The sequence below is a fragment of the Larus michahellis genome, chromosome 2, assembly GCF_964199755.1.
Source record: "Larus michahellis chromosome 2, bLarMic1.1, whole genome shotgun sequence".
Classification (NCBI taxonomy): Eukaryota; Metazoa; Chordata; class Aves; order Charadriiformes; family Laridae; genus Larus; species Larus michahellis.
The window spans coordinates 7731940-7752582 of record NC_133897.1 but is presented as its reverse complement, the minus strand read 5'-3'; the positions used below and the strand labels follow the sequence as shown (position 1 = coordinate 7752582).

At 40.9% G+C, this 20643-nt stretch overlaps 1 protein-coding gene across 5 annotated transcripts in view; it reads left to right on the top strand.

Moving 5' to 3' along the window:
* Nucleotides 1-20419, top strand: part of XYLB (xylulokinase) — an 82656-nt gene extending 62237 nt beyond the window's left edge. For all 5 annotated transcript variants that reach the window (XM_074574032.1, XM_074574031.1, XM_074574034.1 and 2 more), the window contains 4 exons: nt 5885-5943; nt 9799-9886; nt 12143-12237; nt 20136-20419. In XM_074574032.1, the coding sequence (XP_074430133.1) occupies nt 5885-5943; nt 9799-9886; nt 12143-12237; nt 20136-20219 (326 nt within the window). In that variant the 3' untranslated portion in view covers nt 20220-20419. The remainder of the gene's footprint in view (nt 1-5884; nt 5944-9798; nt 9887-12142; nt 12238-20135) is intronic.
* The last annotated feature ends 224 nt before the right edge of the window (nt 20420-20643 follow it).

Below are 20643 nucleotides of genomic sequence, written 5' to 3'. Positions count from 1 at the left end.
GTCAATGAAGTTGAATCATCAGTGGGGTTGCATCTTGAGTAGATTTTGTTTCCTATAGTACATCTTAGACTGTGTGTATTTTTGGGTGCTCTGCAATAATTTAAGGTGCTGTTCAGAGAGAATTTATGTACGTGTTTTTCTATGTTTATTTTTTCTGAAATCCATCAAAAAGGGGAAGGCTTTGAGTCAACGTTAAATTTTAAATTCATATCTGAAGTGAGCTAGACTAAGAGGATTTTCAGTTAGGTGATCTGGGTTCTTTGAACTTCAGGTTGTGAAATACAAAGTTGCATCTTTATTGAAGCAAGGTCTTAGGAAAGCCGAATTTGGCATCGTCATGAAGAACAATTTCTGCTCTTAGAAGCTGTTTGAGACCATAAGGTGACCTAGATTATCAGTAGCGTATAAGTCTTGATGAGAGATACCATTCCTACTCTATTGTACTTGGGCGTGTGAGCATCTGCTCATGTTAGTGGTATTATTTTTGCCTTACAGCAGCGTGAGCAGGAAGAATCATGCCTGTTCTCCCCTGCATCATTGTAGAGACTTTATCTATGTAATAGCGTGAATGTGGAGAGTATTAGCCATACTTGTCCCTGCTGCTGAGAAAATCGAGGCATTTTTCCCCTGTTGAATTACAGCTGGCGTGATAGTAGCTGTAGCCTTAGAGACTGATGATCAATTCTATCCTTAAAAGTTGTTTTTTCTTCCCCAGGCACTGCATTTAAAAAATAAGAATAAATTCTATGTCTGGAAAATTTCCGATGTACATTTGAGCAATTGAAACCCTCAGTGAAATTAAAGCACGTTGTGAAATATGAAAAATCCTTTGCTTATAAGTAAGAAAACAGCCAACCTGTATGGCAAATATGGCTTTTCTCTGTAATAAATTAACTGATGCCTCAAAGTGAAAGTCAGAGACACTAGTAAAAATAGGTTTCGTGAATAGCTCTTATGAATTACTGTATTGCTTTTAGAATTGCAAAGGTGGCTGAATTTTTTTGAATATTCGTCTTCAAGCTTGTAATTTATTCCCTTGGGCAGTTGTATTGGTCTCAATTAGAAAGAAAAAAGAGTACGTTCCAGTTTACATTACTTTCGCCTCAATCAGGTAGATATCGTCTACTACGCTGAGGGCTGGTTTGTGGCAGCCTTTTTTTTTCTCTGTTATGGAATACTTGGAGGTGTCAGAAGTGATGCAGCACAACGAGGCAGAGAAGCAAGTGCCTTTGGACCCGGTCCTAGAACTCGCCGGGACAAAAAGGGCGCTCAGTACCTTGTACATTTTCATATTTAAAAGGGTATAGACAAGAGAAACCTTTTAGCGTAGCAGGAGTTTAACTCCACAGTCTTTATATGAATAAGAAAGATTAGCATGGATTTTGGAAGCATTAATATGCAAGGAGGATGATTTTGGAACATTAGTTTTATAAATGGGACAAAATAATCATGTATTTTTGCTTTGTTTTTCTTGAATGAAAAGCTAGAAAATACTTTTTTTGAAATTACAGTGTTTGGAGTTAATCAGAGAAATAAAGGAGGGGCTGATACTTTTCTCGTTGCTTGCAAATTGTAAATTGCAGTTATTCGCTCGCAATCATGCTTATAGCTGGCGTGGGTTCATGTGCATAATCAGCTGCTTTTTGAATGCATGTTCTATTGTTCTGTTTTATTTATGGATTCAGTTGTGATGAGAAAGAGGTTATGAAGTTGTTTGGATGAAGCCTTGGAAATGTCTTTTAGGAGTTGTGAAAGTCAGTGAGTGCCTGGAGTTTGGGCTACAAACCGGGGCTGCGTGTGGCACTGGAGATTTCGATTAAAAAGTTTTCAGCCTCAAAATGGAAGTTCAAATTCTGTTTTTGGACTTTGTGGTGCATGAGCCAGCAAAATTCTGGACTGACACAGGCACATTGTTACCGTCCTGCTGAAATATAGCCAGATCCAAAAGCCCTGAGGTCAGGAGTCATCCCATCGATTTCAGCATCCGGACCCGTGAGCAGTCTGACCTGACCCCGCTCCTGGTGGAACAGGAGGCTGAATTGCTACCTCTAGTCTCCTTGCACAAATGATGCGGCCGCGGACTTTCGGTTATAATTATCAGCACTAACCTTCTGATTGATGAGAGTTTGCTTATGTGATTATTTTTCTTAATGGCTCTGGTTATGTGCCAAGACCATTAGGGGGTTGTTGGACCGCTCGGGAGCGACTTGCCCTGTGTTACTGGTTCCACTGTCTCACTTGCTGAATCCACTTGGGCAGTGCTCTTTGAGTCTGCATTTTCGAAAATCTTTGTTTTTTCACCTCCACTTTTTGTCTTAATCTGCTTGAACTGCGTGCTTTTCTGGGAAGGCATCAGTTCTGTGTTTGTAAATACACAGTGATGCAGGACTTCAGTCTTTTTGGGACCACTGACAACGGTTGAACAGAAATAACAGTAATTTCTCTCTATTCTCAGTGACGGATTTTTTTTTTTTCTCCCTATGTGCCTTTCAGCGAAAGCAGTGTTTTGGCTGAAAACAAGAGCCAGGAGGTGAACTTTAACAATCACTCGAATCTTGCTGGGCCTCTGTGAAGGGCAGAATGGGGGTTGTTGTGTGAGTAGTAACACACGTAGTGGGCTGACTTCTCGGCCTCGTGTGGGAAAGTGCCTTATGCTCAGTCTTCCCACATAAGTGAACTTCTTTACTTGGGTCTTTCCCCCTCCTCCTATCCGGTAGGAATTATTATTTTCATAGAACTTCGTCGGATCGGTTCCCACGTTCCACAGCAGATGACAGATTAACAGATCTGTAGATGCGCATATTGCAGGACGACACCATGTCATGTGCAGCTGCAAACGCTTTCTAGACTGGGTTAAAATTCTGTATCAGCTCTCTAAAAAATCATTAATTTTTAAATAGGAAGGAAATAAACTGGTTGGTTAGGTACTATGCAGGGAGCTTTTAATTAAAAGATGTTTAAATCTGATTCTCTCAACTGTCAAAGAATTGAATTCATGAATTACGTTTGCTACAGTCGGTGGTTTTTTTTCTTTTTGTAACGCTTCTTTCTGTGCGCTGTAGGGGATAGATGGTAGATGGTAGCTTCTGACAGATTCAAACACAGCTGTCTGAGAATGCTGCTAGTGATGAATGAACGATGTCTTTGTTAATGCCCCTATATACATAAATGATGGTCTTGCTTGCTTTATTTATAAGATATATCATATTATGCATCTCGGAGCAAATGTCCACTGTTCAGTAAAGCACACAATATTGGCATTAAAAAGACAATCCTGAAATCAGTGATCAATCCATTTTCCTCACTCTCCGGAGAGAGACTGAAATAAGAGGTAAACCTAAAATTCAACAAATTCCATAAGTTATTTTGGGACCTACTCCTCATCTGTAAGAAGTGTCTTAAACTCAGCCAGGGAAGCTGCTGTCTCTGCTCTGGCCATACGCAGAGCTGCCGCTGGAAACGCAGCGCACTGGGTTCACCAAAGATCACTCTTCCACGTGGCCTGGATGGATCAGTCCCACCATTACAGCGGGGCAGATTGTGTTGTCAGACTGTGATGGCTGAGGTTCACTGGGCTGTTATCTGCTGGGGTATGTTTCGCTGAAGTGAGCCATCCTAATTTGAAGTGAAGGAGAATGAATACTTTTGCCCTTCATGTAGCTTCAGCCTAGGGTTTGGGTTTGGTTTTGTTTTTACTGTGTATCTGTGCATTTTCATACTCACAAGTTGATCCAATTTAGAACTTGAGATGTCCAACCAACGTTAGAAACTTCACAGTGTAAATTAAGTTAGTTTCTTGTATCAAGTAGGCTAACTATATGCTGGAATAATTCTCAGTGTTTTGCTATGAAAGAATTAGTCTGGATTAAGATGGGTGTGCAGATCATCAGTGTGTTAAACACTTCTAGACTTGAGAGCTGTTGGCCCTCTTGGTAGATACCGAACTCAACTGATAGTGGGGCAAATGCATAGTTTGTATTGAATAGCTAACGCACTGTAAATTCAGCCCTGCTTTTCTTATGGTGATTTATTTACATAAAGCATCTTGAATTACAATTATGGCATAAATTGATGATGTAGCCAAAACTTGAATCTTCTGACCTGGCAAGGAGTAAGTCTCCTGTCCAGTCCTGGATTCCTGATGCAAAAATGTTATCTGTTCCAGGGGCACTGGAGTCAGCTAGAAGGCACAAATCAGCCCTACCTGGCCTATCAGTTACGGTGCAATGTATCGCAGCCAGCAATATATACTGACAGAGCTCCGAAACATTTGGGAAGATGTGGAGCAGAAGCCCTAAGACAGAGAGCTGGCATGCAGATGGAAGTGCAAGAAGCAGTTGAGTGAACATATGTTCGCAGTTTTCACAGGAGTGGTTGCTGTTTGGCTTGACCACTTTTATATCGTCCACCATTCTTTCCTTTTTTTGGTTTATTAAGCCCCTTTGCAGAGGCAGTGGGGAGCATGCACGCCGCCGCCTTTGGTTTTAGCTGCCGTGCAGTGTAACAAAAGTGTTTGTTTCTCATTCTGTCTCTGCTGACTGTCTCTGAAATGTGGTGTTTTCGTGTTGGATGTGGTAGTTCTGCAAGAATTTATATTCACTACAAGGTTTAGCAAGACAGAATTGCGAGCACTAGGCAAATCATTTAGTTCAGTTTGGTTTCTAGGAACAGATTCTTACTAGTTATTTTTCACTGGTTTCTGGGCTATTATGTTGTTGTGATAATCTTGGCAGGGATCTGTCACTCTGTGTTGGTATAATTGAAACTTGTTTTCCCTGAGGAATCACTCTGCTGTTTGTTTTATTTGTTTACTGACATTGACAGAGATCCTAATGGCTTTTAAAACCCAATTTGTGCATCACTGAATATCCTCCAAAGAGGAAAATAAAATTAAATTTATCAGTAAAATAGGGTCCCCCATGCAATGCTTTGTCTGGGTCTTAGACTCCACCTGAGCACCTAGCTGTGTATCTAGATATTGCATGGCGAGCTGCATCTTCTCTTTATTTCTAATTCTGTCTCCAGGGCTTTTGTCATTAAGATACTCGAAAGGATAAATGACAATAAGTTATTTAGGGCACCAGTAAAGTTGACCAGCTTTGTCTTGTGAGAAATAAATTATCTTTAGCTTTTATTAAAAAGGAGGTTAAGATAACAGAACAATAACCACAGTAAAATTCCCCTTTTGGGAGGGTATACATGATGGTATAACTTATTATTGTCATAAATCAGGGTAATTGTTTAGATTTTTTAAAAAGTACAATACCAGAGTATTTATGCGCTTATTTTGTTTTAAGACTTTGAAGAATTTCAGTGAGATCATTTGGACTACTCATGTTTGTAATACCTTGCTGAATTGTGGTTATGGATAGATGTATGGCTTGTTGCATCTCTAATTACCTTTTGACACACTTCGTTGTCATTCAAGCATATAGGGATTGCCCAGGTTTCAGTGAACGCTGACTGCGAACGTCAGGAGGAGATAAGTTTGCAAAATACTGCTGATTTTAAAGGTTACCTGTCACTTTGTATATATACAGCTATGAGCCAAACCAATCTGACCTCAAACCAGAGCTGTAGTGTAATAACACTCTGCCTTTCTTGCTGTATATCTCTTTTGCAAATCTCCCTGACTTTGATAGCGCTATAATAATAATAGGTCTGCAATATTTATGTTGCCTCTTCTAAGTAAGTGTTCTAATGTGCCTTGGAAAGGTGGGTAATTAGTCTTATCTCCTTTTTTACAGAAGGTAAATTAGAGGTACAGAGAGAGAGAGCCCAGACCATCTGACTTCCACCTCCTTGTTCTCATTGCTTGGTTCAGTAGTGCAGATCTTGGCAGCACGCGCTTTCAGTCTGATCTGTATGTTGTATTGCATTGCAGTGTCCAGAACAAGGATTTTGGCTACTGGTGGTGCATCCCACAATAAAAAGATCTTACAGGTAAGTGGAAAACTAAATCCTTTGAACTGAACTTGCAGTTACATCGGCATTTTTATTTTGATGTACTGAATCCCCCGCCAAAGAGGGGGATATGGGACTGTGAATCTGCTGCAAGTCTTCAGGGCTCTTCTTCAGGTTTAGTGTGGAAACCTTTAGCCCAATGCTAATTTTGTATTGAACTTTAAAGGTTTTTTTTTTTTTTACACTTGACTAATTTTATGAATGTGTATCTGAAGGACCGGTGATTTCCAGGTCTCATGATTTACATCAAATCAATCAGCAAAGAAGTCAAGAAGAGACTTGATACGATATCTGAGATTTTTGCAGTTTTTGTCATTCAGATCAAAGCTGCACCATAGATTTAAACTAGAGGGTGATTTTGCTGGTGCTGAACACTCAAAAAAACCCCACCCCAAACAAAGAACCCCAGACAACCCCCAAATCCTGCCCTTGTTGTTCTGAGTTTCTGTTACTTAGGAGCATTGTGTCATATACTGGGGGGGAGGCTATGCTTCTGTATAGTCCGTCCTCCCCCTTCCCACCTTCCTCTTCAGCTGCTGTTGCTGCACATCCAGCCCTGGTTAAGACCCTTTGTCTGCCTTCTTGAGGACAGAGTACTGCATCCTCTCTGTTTCTGCCTGGTGAGATATGGCAAAGACTTGCTCACGGATGGTGAGAGGCCTCTCACCTGGCTTTTGCTATCACAGAACTAGACATCTGGGTTGGGATTCATCTTGCCCGAATCCAGTCATCTGTGATGTGATGTCCGTATACAATCTGTCAATCCTGTAATAGTCAGGGGAGTTCCAGTCAGCTACGGTGCAAAGGAAACCAGATGGTGTTTTAACGTATCAAATGTAGATGTCTCCCTTCAGGTGAGCCAAGGAGCTTTCTGTATTCCACTGACTGCCTTGACAAGCTCCCCTTTGACAGAGGGGCAGACACTGAGCCTGGAGCTAGATGTTTACACCAAAAGGCACCTGTCTTCGGCTAAGTCCTGGCACTGAACTTAGTGAACGCAGGGTGAATTATTTTCTGGAGATGCTAATCCCTTTCCATACTCTAGAGAGAATCTAGAGGCCAGCCTCAACTATGCACCATCCTGCTTGGCAGTTGCAATCACGTGAAAGGAAACTCGTCCGCTCTGCGGAACCTGATCTGGAATAAATGGAAGTTGAAGAGCAAAGAGCAAAAAGCTCTCTCTCTCTCCTAAGGCATCTAAAACACATGTTTGTATAACCATTGGTTGTACAGCTGATTGGGACACATAAAATTTGGCATGTTTTGCCTGCAGATGTCATTTCTCCTCCTCATCTGCTTTGGTTATTTTGCTTAGGAACTTGACGTTGGAAAATTAACTGATAGGTTAATTGCTTAAAACATTGGTCCCTACTGGAGTAATTCTACTAAGAATATGTCAGGAAAGAGACTGGATTAATAGATGAGTTTGTTTTTAAAGCAGTATTTGCAATTTAGGTGCCAGGAGGATTTGCTTGCTGTGGAATGAAGGCAGAGAACTGAATATTCTTATAACATGTAATTCTGCAACATACACAGCTGAAAAATTGTGGGGATGGGAGAGTGGTGGCTGTGGTGCTTGCTCTTAATGTGTAACAATACAGCTGCTTTTAAAACTCATTAGAAGTGTCTTAAAAATAATATGATCAATACAGTGTCATCCACTTAATTCAATCACTGGTTAATTGGATCCTCCTTTTTAATTTAATCAAAACCTCAGAAACCATATCAGTTGCATGAAGAGTAACAGCTTCCACCGTTATCATGGTCGATTTTGGATAATTTGTTCCAGGGCTACAAAAGACTATCATTTAATTAATCAACATTCAGTAACTCCTATATTTTATACCACAAAGGAGGCAACTTTGGAAAATCTCTTCAAAAAAACATAGGAGGGCAGCTTTCTCCACAGTTCTGGGAAGCTTTTTATAACATACGTGGTGCTTGATTAATGACCAGTGAAACAGAGTGAAATATTTTTAACAGTAAAACCTCGAACAGCTTCTTTTAAAATTATTCATGAGAGACCACAGTTTCAAATGACTTGCTAAATATATGAACTTTGAATAATTTTAATTTTATAATCACGTGGCACAAAAGGTAGTTATTATTTGTAGTATTACAGCACTTACTAGCATTCAGTAAAAAAAAAAAAAAAAAAAAACAAAAAAACAAAACAAAAAAAAAAAAACCTCTGTTGGCCGAAGGAATGTGGAATTCAAGCTTAAGACAAGAAATACCTATTAGAGATGAGATGAAGAAGCAGATGGGGAATATGCTGAAACAATACGGTAGTATTGGCTGGCAGGATGGGCAGTGGAACCAGCACTGTGTGACCTTATTGCCAGAGGCCTTTTTAATAGATACCATGATTAATTTTCCATTTGTCCCCTAGTATTGAAGCTCGTGTATTGCTCAGTGCTTGCTTGCAAGTGAAGTTAGGCAATACTGACTTGGCTATCTTACCAGAAGAGAGTGTTTTAAGTGTATAAGCTCAGGCTTTCATTGGATTCTAGTTAGCAACCACCCACTTTTGTTTAAAGTTATGAAAACTGGTGTTTTTCAAAGGTCTTGTTTTGCAGACTCACCACAAACTTTCAGAGAGAGAGACAAAATCCTTTAGAAGTGTCACATACTATTTTTTTTCTATAGCATATATGGATTGAATTTCTTAGTCATCTTTCATGAAGCCCTGGGGCCCATAATCAGTGTGGCTGTAAATTCCTGGACTGAGGTTGCAGATCACTAATCCAGATCAAATGGTTTGGATTCCTGGGCACTCTGGCCTTATTTTAGTCTCGATGGTATGGATGTAAATCAGGTGGTACGCTGTTCCCTTTGGCAAAAGTAATAAAACCAGCACAAGTGAAATCTGAATTGTTACCTGCTTTGTGCATTGCTCAGCCTGAGGGGCACCTGCAGCCCTAAACGTGATGAAACCAAAATGGAAAGAGTTTGTTGACAATGTTTTTGGAAAAGAGTTATTGAACCTTCCACATTCCTAGCCAAATATGTCTTCATTTTTCCCCTTTTTTATCTGTTTTCCTGAACGTACACTGTGGGGAAGAGCACATGTACTCAGTGAATGTGAGATTCCTGGTGTCAATTGCAATGCCAAACGATGTGTTGTTGAATAACTTCAGTATCTGTTGGATACTGTAACAAATTCTTCGCCTGTAAATTTTTCTTTGTATTGCTCAAGCAAAGCTGAGAAGTGTCTTGGTATATCTTCATAGCTAAGGATCCCTCAAGGACAGGAAAATTCTTGGTAAATGTGGAGACTCTGTAACCAGCTCCTGTGTCATTCTTCCTGCTAACCCCAATATGATGGGAATGGTGGAGGTGAAGACAGACTTAGCAAGTCTTCATACTGCTGAAGCTTTTATTTTATCAAAGTTGAGAACTGAGGAGCCATGACTGGTTCCTCTCTCCTTCCTTCCTACTTGGCTCAGCCATAAACATGATGGAAGAAAACAGGCAGCAGTTGTGGGTTCCTGAGCAGACCACCTTGCCCTGATGTAAGCCTTTGGCATGGGCTAATTGTGTGGGCTTATGAGGGAGATGATACTTGAACCCAGACTCCTCTGAACCCGTGATAAAGAGATCTGGTGAGAAATGGGACTGTTTCCTGGCTGCAGTTACATCTCTAGCTCAGATTTACCAATACCCTGTTGTGTGACAAGTTCAGGACTCGTTGCCTGCAGTGCTTCTTTCCATGGGTACCCAAATGCTTGGCTGGGGTGTGCGGTAGTTATTTGTTTTCCTAAGGAGCGATAGGGGATTGCTTATCCCTTGTCTTTCATGGATATGCGTAACCAATGCTTTGATCCTTCTCAGGTCCTATCTGATGTGTTCAACGCACCGGTGTACACTATCGATACTGCCAACTCCGCTTGTTTAGGAAGTGCTTACAGAGCAATTCACGGTAAGACTGTGTAAGGAGACACTTCTGAGCAGTCTGGGCATTTAATTTCAGTTGGTTAATACTTGGGATTAACATTACTGAAAATGAGGGGGAGAATAAAGCTGTGTGGATCTGACTGGAAGGTCACTCAGGTCAAAGAGGGTTTTTTGCTCTTAGTACGCTTGGATCAGGACCAAGAATAATATTTATATTCTAATTCAAGCCTGGTGGCTGCTTCTCAACCAAGGGATGGGGCCTGGAAACTGTTGATACTGACAGGGGAAGGCCTGGGACCTTAATGTGTTGAGCTGCTACCTTCATGTGCTGTTCTTGGAAGAATACAGCCAACTGAAGGTGTTGGTGTAGCCTACTGGCCTGGTTTGTGGACCGGGCTGTAAACTGGATTGCTGAAGTGGTCAAACCAAACAAAAGATCAGTCCTAGCAAAGAAGATCAGAGAGGGTGGGGATGATACGACCTGTTGGCTAAGTAAATGTTATTAAACCTGTATGTATCTTCCAGCTTTTAAACATCAAGATGAAGGATATGCAAGGTTTCCTGGCCTCCGTGCTTGAGTGTGCGCTTTCTCTTGTAAAAGCATAAATCTTGGGATATTCTTAGGTTGACCAGTCATTTTACTTGCTGTACTATGTCACTCACTGTAACACAACAGCCCAAGTTCCAGATATAAAGTGTTAATTAAATTATATCTATTAATGCATGCAGGTGTATGTTAAAGGTGGTCCATCAACCATTTCAGAGTTGAATCCCAGGCAGGAAATTTTATTCATGTTGTTTTAAAACAGTTTCTAATATCTTACAGTTAAACAAATCAAGGAATGTGCATCAGATTCTGAAGTCTTCATTTAGGACAACTCTTGTTAGCCTCAGTTTTTCTGATTAGAAGCTTTAGTATTTGGACCTTAAGACATGGATAATGTCTGTACAAGTTTACATAAGACCATGGGATTGCAACAAGCATGGAAAAGATAACATCAGCCATCAGAAGAAATCAGCCAAGCTTTAATTTTAGAAGCAAATTCTGCTGTCACATTATAGCTTCTGAAGACTACATGCTCTCTTGCATTTGAAAACAGCCCAGAAAACTGAACAGACAAAACTTGAGTTGACGTGTTTAACGCGCACAGCGTGCTCTCGTCTTTATTTCCAGAAAAGACACAAGGGTTCTGTAAGGCAAAGTACGTTTTTGCAGGACAGTGGAAACAGAACTGTTAGAGTATCAGTATGTTTGAAGCCATGATGGGACCATTTTTCCGTCTTGGAGGCCAAGTTTCCATACTGGTTTTCTCAGTACTCAAACTTTGCCTACTGCTTCAGAAGCCACCAGAAGTTTCCCAGCATCTAATACGGCAGGCAAATTCCTTGTCCGTGAATGCACGTGAGATGTGGAACCGTCATTAAAGTTTGTGCAGATATCTTGTATGTATAGAAGGTCTGTATTTCCTCTGCCAGTTTGGCATATGAAGTCTTGAGGCTTGGTCAACAGAGCATTTGAGTGAAGATTTCAGATGCCATGCTGATGGAGGGACTCCTTAGCTCAGATACTCTGCCAGCCGAGCCCCAGGGGCATGCTGTGTGTGTTTCTAAATGGCATTTTTGATTGATGCTTTCAGCTGACTCACTCTTGGCCAGGCAAAGGAATTGAATAAAAGAGAAGACTTGCTAATAGAAATGAAATATGGATGGCACGGGCTCCTTAATAATATTACAGTGTACCTCTACAAGTAGGGTGTTCTGCAGTTAGCCTGGTGTTCTTCGCAGGTGTAACAAGGAACTCCTGAAATGCTGTGATTCACTTGCAAAGCAAGATTCTGTAGTAGCAGATCTCCCCTATTATTTTGCTTCCTTATATATAAACATATTTAATAATTTGTAGCATATTTTCTTGACAGTGCTTTCATTTCTCTTCCTTTTTTGTTCAGTCACATTTTGCCCTTGTGTCCCTTGCTTCCACATATTTTCATTGCTGTTTACTGTATTGTTATAGCCATAAATAATTACTGATATTGTTGAGTAGCATTTCTGCTGCTTACCTATTCTCCAGGGTACGAATTGAGTGATTGGCAAAAACTCAATCACAGAGTCTCCACTTCCCGGGCTCGCGCATTGGAACGCAAGATCTTTTGCCATTTATCCTTCAATCCTGAATGCTGACCTGACCAGGGAAGATCAATATAATGTATTAATTTGCCAGGGAGTCAAGGCATATCCCTCATTGTGCTTTTTGCATTGATCAGGATTGTGATTCTCATTGCAGGGCTCGTAGCTGAGAAGAATGTGTCCTTGGCTGATGTTGTGAAATCAGCACCAGAGCCTAGGTTGGCTGTTACACCAACAGCTGGGGCTGAGGAGGTAAGCAAACTTGGGAGTACCTCTTTTCTTTTTATTTCCTGTCTGCTTCAAAATGTAGTGGTTTACTACTACTTCTGGTAAAATAGATTCATTTAGAGAAACGTTTTGTTACACAACTCTTTTTGTAAAGATTGATTTGATTTTTGGGAGATCTCTAGTGTTGTAGTGATGGAATAATCTGACTGATCGCTCCATCCAGGTCTGCGAGAGTGTGGGGTTTTTTTTATTTTTTTTTTTTTTCTGAGTGTGATCAGAGAGCAAAATCTATTCTTTAAGGGACAGAAAAAGGTTATGAAATAGGTTATATTAGATACAGGTCAGTCAAGTTGTAAGTGATAATAGTGACAAAATAGTCTTGACTCGTTTGCAGCAAGCAGCATGGGAAAAGATGTGGTGACAGTGCTTTCTGGCCTCTTGGAAAACACCCCCCCCAAATCCTTCCTGTCTGATCTTAAACAGTGGTCAGCAAGTTTGTGTCTTTACTTGTAGCTCTGAGTTGGAAAGCGTGCCAACTGGGAAGATTCATTAGGCACAGGGCTTCGGTACCATGCCCATCCTGGGAATTTCAGCATATCTGAAGGTGAAGCTTGTGCTTTATGAGGCCACGTAGATAAAGCAAAAGAAATAGTCATTGTTGCTAACAACGTGGTTCCAGCCCCTGTAAAACCAAGGAAGGAGTTGTTGTCTCAGGCTCTCCAGTGACAACCCTGCAGCTCTCGCTATCAGGTGCAAAAGGCCTTAGTTTACAACAGCTTCCAGTAATAAATAAACAAATAGCAAGTTAGAATGCAAGTTTGAATAAACAAAGGTGAATGTAACTCTGTCTTCAGCTGTACTGAAACTTCTCTTACATCAACACAGCCTTATGTTCTCCATTTATGAGAGTTGGATGTGCCCTAACTGCAGGCAACAAGATTTTAAAGCTTTTATTTAAACTGGGAAATTAATGATCTGCCAAAACTACTAACTCCCAGCTACATGTGTAGAGGAGCACCAGATATCATCATGAGTAATAATAGAAATGATCATGCCGCATTGTGCCTGCCAGCATATTATTTAATTATTAACTGAGATGGAGGACCTCAGTAATCGAATAGAAGTCCCCTTCAGAAATATTAAGACATTGAATAATTTAAACTTGATTGATCTGATCTCATTTACTCAACCTTCCCCCCTCATTTTAAAAGATAAAATAATTAACAGCAATGGCCCGTGTTGTGTGTGTGTGTGTGTGTTGTAGCTGAAGCCTTCTGCAGGGAATACACTGCAGGAGCAGATCCCCGGTGTCTTGATTCGACCTCACGTCACTGCCCTGTTCCCCCCAAAAATGCTGTCTGTTGAAAAGCTGCCCGGCTGGCTCGTGTGGAGGTGGAGAGGGCTCAGAGACCTGCTTCTGACCCCCTGGTGCTGCTTCAGCTATAAAGCTCAAGGGCAGGGAATACAGCTGTCACTCACAGGGGCCTTGCAAGAGCAGCAAGCACCTTGTACCCCTGCAGGGGCCAAGCTAACCTAACTGGAAAGATCAGTGGAAAATTCATTTACCTCTTTCTATTTTACTGTCTGCATAAAATGGCCTGGAAGCTAAAAGAGTTAATTATCTCCCTCTCGATACTTTTCTTCTCCTTTTCCACTTGGTTAGACCTGGCTCTCATAGCACATCTTTTTATTAGTTTTAAATGATGTACAGCAGTGAATTATTGCCCCAGTAGATAGGAGTGAATGGTAGAGAAGGTAGTGGCCAAACAGCATGCAAAGGAATAAGTGTTCCTGCTCTTTAGCTTAGCTTGCCAGCTTCATTCCATTAAAAGCAGCTTCTTGCAATTGCATATTCCACACCATTTTTTTTTTTCTTCCTGTCTTATAATTTTGCAGTTGAGGGTGGATTCCCTGGCTAGTTTCATGGCTGTGAAACTGCAGAAAGCCAGAGGGCCTGTCAGTAATACAGTGTGTTAGCATGAACAGTGCAGTAAAAATTCATAATGTGATGAGTCACTTTGATTCTGTTTTTTACACAGCTGCATCTCCCTGTCCGTCCAATTTCATTCTGTTGAGGTTAGAGGCTTTCACTTAAATGACGGTTCTTTTTATAAACTTCAAAGTCATCCCGAGGTTAAGTTCTGTCTCACTGAGGAGCTCTTCTGAAAGAGCCTGGCTAACCAATGCGAAATTCCCCGGACCGCTTCCCTACATTTTTTTTGGACAGCTACAGCTGAATCTTGGCAGGATGGAATAAAAACAGGTCGTAACACAGCAATCTGCTCTGGTTTCATTCTTTCCTCCTGGTATAGGTCGGAGGCAACATGTGTTAGATCATTGGAGGGAGAAAAACCTCTTACAGACAGAGGTCAAAGAACAGTTTGATGTAGCTTCCTTGCCAAGGCTTTTGCACGCAGTAGGGCTTTCCAGGAACCAAAAATGCAAAATGTGTTTCTTTGGTTGCTGAAGGATTGTTTGTGATAATGAGTGTGACTTCAAAAAGGAAAAGCGGGGCACACAAAAGAGCTCTTCTGATGGGCAGGTAACATAAAGTTACAAGGTGGGAGACAGCTTGTGAGGGGTGATGAGTTAGTTGTTAGTGGAAACTGAGGTCTTGTAAGTTCCAATTTGCCTGTCAAATATGTGACTGTATCCTGTAGCAGACCATCCTGCCTGGAAGAGGCCATTTCAAAGAGGATAAATCGTCTCTGTGGCTATGACCCTAAGTCTCTTAGTTGAACCTGCTTTCGCAGTGCATTTGTAGGGCGTGGGGGTTCACCCAACTTGAGCTTGTTTCTAATTCGGTCAAGACCCAAACAGATCATAAGGTATACTGGCGGTTACCTTCATGGTGGTAGTCTTTGGTCACTTAACTCAACCAGGCTAGATGAAGTCAGTCATCTGTGGGTTAACCCGATGAATCCTTCTCCCCTCTTTTCAGGATAGCAAGAATTGAAGGGTCATCTCACCTCTTTGGAGCCTCCTCCCTCCTGCGAGGAAAAAGATTAATCAGAACCACTAAGCATGACAGAAATAACCAGGAGATTCTAGAGCAATAAATACATGTTATCAGACAGAAAGAATCTATTATTCCGGCATTAGAATTCAGCTCTATTTTAGTAATCTATTAAAACAGAGATGGTTGGCTAGTTGGTTAATTAAGCAAGAAAGCATGAGAGAGAACATGATTATCTGGAGTTGATCACTGGTGTTTATACAAGCCGTGCGCCTATGATGTACTGTCAGACTTACTGTAATATTAGCACGTAGAGTTTTGTAGGGAGAAGGTAGAGCGCAGTTCACTACCTCTGGATGTTTAATTTTTGATTGCATTATTGACTCTACTGAGATGTATTAATCCTGCAAAAATTCAAGAAGGGAAAATGTAGACCTAACAGGTTTTCTTGACTTTGGTGAATTGCCTTGTAAGTAGGTGGATTTATAGAAGTGAACCTTCTGCCCAGGGAGGTTATAATGACCTATTTATTGATTTAAAATAATGATATTTTTGTTGAGTTAGATTTTGCAGGGAGGAGGTTGTTTTCTAGAGTTGGTTTAGGTTGGTAATTTAGTGCAAAGTAGGTAATAATAATACAACCACAAAAATGTAATAGGTATTGATGGGAGTTTGATTAAGGTGATTTGTGTAGCCAATATTTTTTTTTAACCTATTAAACTGATTAAGATAGGCTTGCAGAATTAATATCCAAAGTAAATAAAGTGACAGTTTGAGGTGTGGTTCTTTGGAGGAGTCTTCAGAGTATTTCGGGACACTGTCATATTCGTTCTGCTTTAAGAGTATTCTTTCTGTGTTAAGAAAGGTGAGGAACTGCTATGATGTAAAAATAAAACATCTGTATCTCTTGATTTCTTAAGCAAATCTCTTTAAATAATTAGAGTTTGGTTTAAAAATAAAGGAGCCTATCAAAAGTAGTAAGTGTTTGTGAAAGGCTGATTAATTTTAATCTATTCAGGGTAGATTAAATGTACTTGGGTAGATTAAAATTAGATAATCATCAGCATCATCTTTGTAACGTGTAAATTTTGAACTGGCTAACATAGCATTGCAGGAGATAGACAGATCCATGCGGATTGTCACTTGTAGTAATAATTTGTAGCTGGTTTTGCTTTTGGAGGGCGGCAGATGTCCCATGGGACAATGGGACATTGTCCCAGACATTGTACAAGGAAACAGTAAAAGCCCTGTTGAGTTCATAGGCTGGTACTATGGTGAGATATAGTCTGAGGATGACATATTTGATTTAGACTAGATAGCAAGGTAACACTATTTGAATGCGTTTTCCAGGGAGGGCAGGTTAAGTTTTTCTCTGTTATAATGCAATATTTATCATCAGCATTTTCTTGGGACTGTCAGAGTGTGGCCAAATTGTCCCAGGAGAGAAGTTTGGGATTTGTAAATGAAGCCATCAGAGTACAGCTAATGTTGTGGAGTAGGCTGTAGAGATAAGCAGGAGAAAAGGCCGTAATATAGCAAGGACAATTAAATTATGGACAATAATAAGGTTCATGTTGTGATACATGTAATTACTTTTGTTAAATATCTTGGTCTGATATATTAGGTTTGAGGCTATGACAGAGAGGGAATTTATGTTCTTGAGTTTTTATGCATCATTGAGAGTTCTTTATTCCCTTTGGACCTTGATTATAAAAATAAATCTATATAATTGCCTCAGGAAAAAGGCTCCTGGAATCACTTAGGAGGAGTTGCCCAAGGTTCTGTGGAGGCAGTTCAGTCACAGCAGACATGGAGAAGCATCTTTCACAGCCACATCTGTGTGTGTGCTTGGGCCAGGTTCTTGGTTGGTGCAGTTTGGCTTTTCTTCTCCGTACTTCATGGGGGCTGCACTGCTTTGGCCCCAAACTTCAGCTGGTGTCAAGCTGGCGTGTAAAATACCGCTTGTGAAAAGCTTGTGGTACTGCTGCGCTTATCAGCCATGATGTACTGGTGGTATTACAGCCAGATTCCCTGAGGAAGAAGAATTTAAAAATTTGGCTTAGCTCTCCTGAACTGCGCTGCTTTTTACCCCAAATGAACAGGAAGAGAGTAAAAGGAATATTCTTAATTTTTTGTTTGCATTTTATCAGGTGGTCTATAATGCAGCATTCATTTACAGTAATGGCTGGAAAGCTTATTGCAAATGCCTGAATTTTCTCAATTAGCAAGCTAAGTGCTTAAGTCCAATAAACAGGAAAAGAAACTGTATCAGTAAATGTGGTTGTTCATTTATTTTGACACATTTTAATTTAGAGTGATTTATTAACAATAATACTTCCCAGCCTTCTAGTAAATGTGCTGTTGTGTATTTTGTAAAAATACTGCTGGGTAAGTAATAGGGACCTGCTTTCTCAGTGGCTGAGCTCGCTTACCAGTGCAGCTCTGTTGTGCTGAATCTTTGTTGAGAAGCGCCTAGGGTTTATCAAATTTACAGAATAGCAGCGTAAGAAATAGCGAGGCTTGATTATAGATGCTTCGGTGAATAAAGGAGCTGGTTTTGTTTCACAGACCGATACTCCCAGTATAGCCATAGTTGCCTTCTCAATATTTTGTTTACTCTGATGTGCATATTTAGCAGAAATGGGAGCAATAATATTCTTTGGGAACATGAAAAGTATATATATATATATATACATACTTCACTGAACCCCCAAGGCCCTCATGTAGTCAGTTAAAAAGCCCATGCCGAGTCATGTGGCGTTTCATAGTAGCGGTGCATTTTATTTTCTAACCTCATAAATCTGCATAAATCTTTATGGGTCTCAGTATCACTGTCCTATGCAGAAGAGAAGTTGGGGCACATACATGTTAAACGACTTGCCCCAGGTCACCGAACGAGTCTGTTGCAGAGGTAAGAGTGAGTAGGTTTCTCTGTTTTAATTGGTGTAAGTTCAAGACACAGTAAGACTTGGTGAATCACTGGGGGATGGGTTTAAAAACTTTTTTGGTGAGGTCTTGGCTGGCAAATGGTGTCTCCTTCCATTTGCTGTAGATGCTTCTTCTCTTCTTCCCCTTGATATACTTAATCTGTTGGAGAAATGTGCTTTAGCTTCTGTAATATCTGGTTGGTAAAAGGGACCAGTTGATCAAAACAGGCTCCTTCTGCAGAATTTGTCCATTAAGTTGCTCTCACCTGCCATTGTGGAAGGTGTAACGAAGAGATAAATCCAGGTTTCACTGGTCAGACTGAAACTATTGTTAGGAAGAGGGAAACATAGGAACCAGATATTTTGCTGACAACTGAAACACAAGAACAAAACATGCTCTTTATTACCTAAGTGAGAAAACTGCAAACTTTTGATTATTATTTTTTCTTTCATCTGAGAAAGTGTGACTGTTAGAGACACTGAGGGTGCTGCAGGACTGTACATAAAACTGCATAAGAACAACCGTGTCTCTTCCTATGGCTTCATGGTTTATACTTGAAACATCTCCCTCCTGAATTTTTCATGCATATCCAGTTGTTGGCTGTGGCTCTTATCTGGAAAAGGATAAAATGCATTTAAATGCTGGATCTCACTTATTGATGAGAGCAGTAATTCAGTTTACTGGGCATGATTCATTATGGCTCTATAACCTCTCTGAACCTGGAGCCAGGAGCGAGACTGCCCTGATTATGAATAACATCAGTGCAGAGGGCTTGTAGACCAGACTGGCGGCCCCTAGGATTCATTGCAGCAGGGATATGACCTTATGGCATCCTCCTAAGGGCTGCTCAAGCCTGTACCAGACCCTGTGCTGGCTCCCGGTAGTCCCTTCTTTGTGTTTGAGCTAGCAAATGAGTGAAGCTGTCCTGGTATGGCTTGTCAAACTACTGATTTTACTAGATGGACAGTTAAAACCAGTAAGAGGAGATAAGGAAGAAGGTGTATCTCCAAGGTCTAGATGAAGTTCGGTTTTGGGTGGGAGCCAGCAGTAGGGTTAGGCTCTAGTCAGGGTTTCTGCTATGTAACCTTGCATACAAGCAGCTCATCATCTGTGATATGTCATGTGATGGGCTTGAAGCAAAAGGGGAAAAAAATAAAAAGGTAATGAATGAAACGAATCCCAACATGGATCTCACCCATATCCAAAAGCACAGGGCGTGTCTGAATGTGGGGTTTTGAATACATTTCAGTGTTGATTCTGCTTTTTACAGTTGTCACAGTTCCTGGATAATTGTAGCTAGGGAAATAGAAAAAAAGCCACTCAGATACTCGATCTAACTGTGGAAAGAAGTTGGGTCTCTGTTTGTCCCCCTGGGCCTGGGATGAGGGAGCAAGGAGCCTGGCCATGGAGCAGAGTGTAGACAGGAAAAGTCGTGGCTGTGAAAGATGTGAAGGAGAGAAGCAGCTCGGATAGATACGTGAGTATGATAGGGGCGGGAGAGGGAGTGGGAAGTGTATTTTAGAAGGCCCTGGTCAGCACATTGGCCAAGGAGGACCTTTCTGACGGTGGTGTTTGACTGTGCTAGGGGGTAGCCGTGTGCTTATTAGCCCGGCAGAGGAGGAGGGGACAGAGGCGGTGATCCGTCCTGAGGCAGCGGAGGGAGGCAAGGACAGGAGTTCTGCCTGGGTGATTAGGACAGCTATTACGGAGGGGGCATGTCAGGCGGGGAGAGGTGACTTGAACAGAGCTGCTTCCTCTGGAAGTAATGACTTCTGCTTATAGCAAGAATGCAGCCACAATAAGAACAACCTGTGCATGTCATAAAATTAAGCTGTAAAAGAGATGATAAAAAGGACTGTGACATTTGAAGAAGGAAGACTCTTCAGCATTGTCTTGAACAAACCGGGGAGAAAAAACCCCAAACCGTGAGGTACCTACGAAGATGCTGTATTTTTCAGGTCTGAAGATGTTTAACTGCAGCGTGATTTAAAAATCTAATTTTTCAACCTAGACATATTTATTTCTTTTTCCTTTTTAGCTCTATCGTCCACTTCTGAAAAGATATGCTGAGCTTGAACAGAAGGTTATCTACAACCCAACCTCTTCTTGTCTTGTGAAATAGAAGCAAAACAAAATTTACAAGTCGTCTGAAGAGTGGACTCCCAAGGAGAAGATCGGAAAAGATTTTCTCAGAATTTACTGGAGTTGTTTAAATCATTTTGTTCTTCTTTGTAGACAAATAATTTTTAAATGTCTGTGAGTGTGTTGGTGGAAAAATTTACTTTGTGATTGAAAGCCTGATTAAAAACGCATCATACTGTTCTGTGTGTTTGTGACTTCAATTTTTCTTGGGTACTTTTCAGATCATGCTTGCTGTTTGGGAATAGCTGGATGACAAAGTCAAGTCCCTTGTATATGAATCACTCTACCCATCTCTATCAGCTTTGATTCCATGTGTTCAGCGTGCCAGCCTCTCTGCATACCTATCTAGTACAGTATCTTAATTCCACAACTTACCCTGCTTAAATCTTTTGAAACTATCTTTC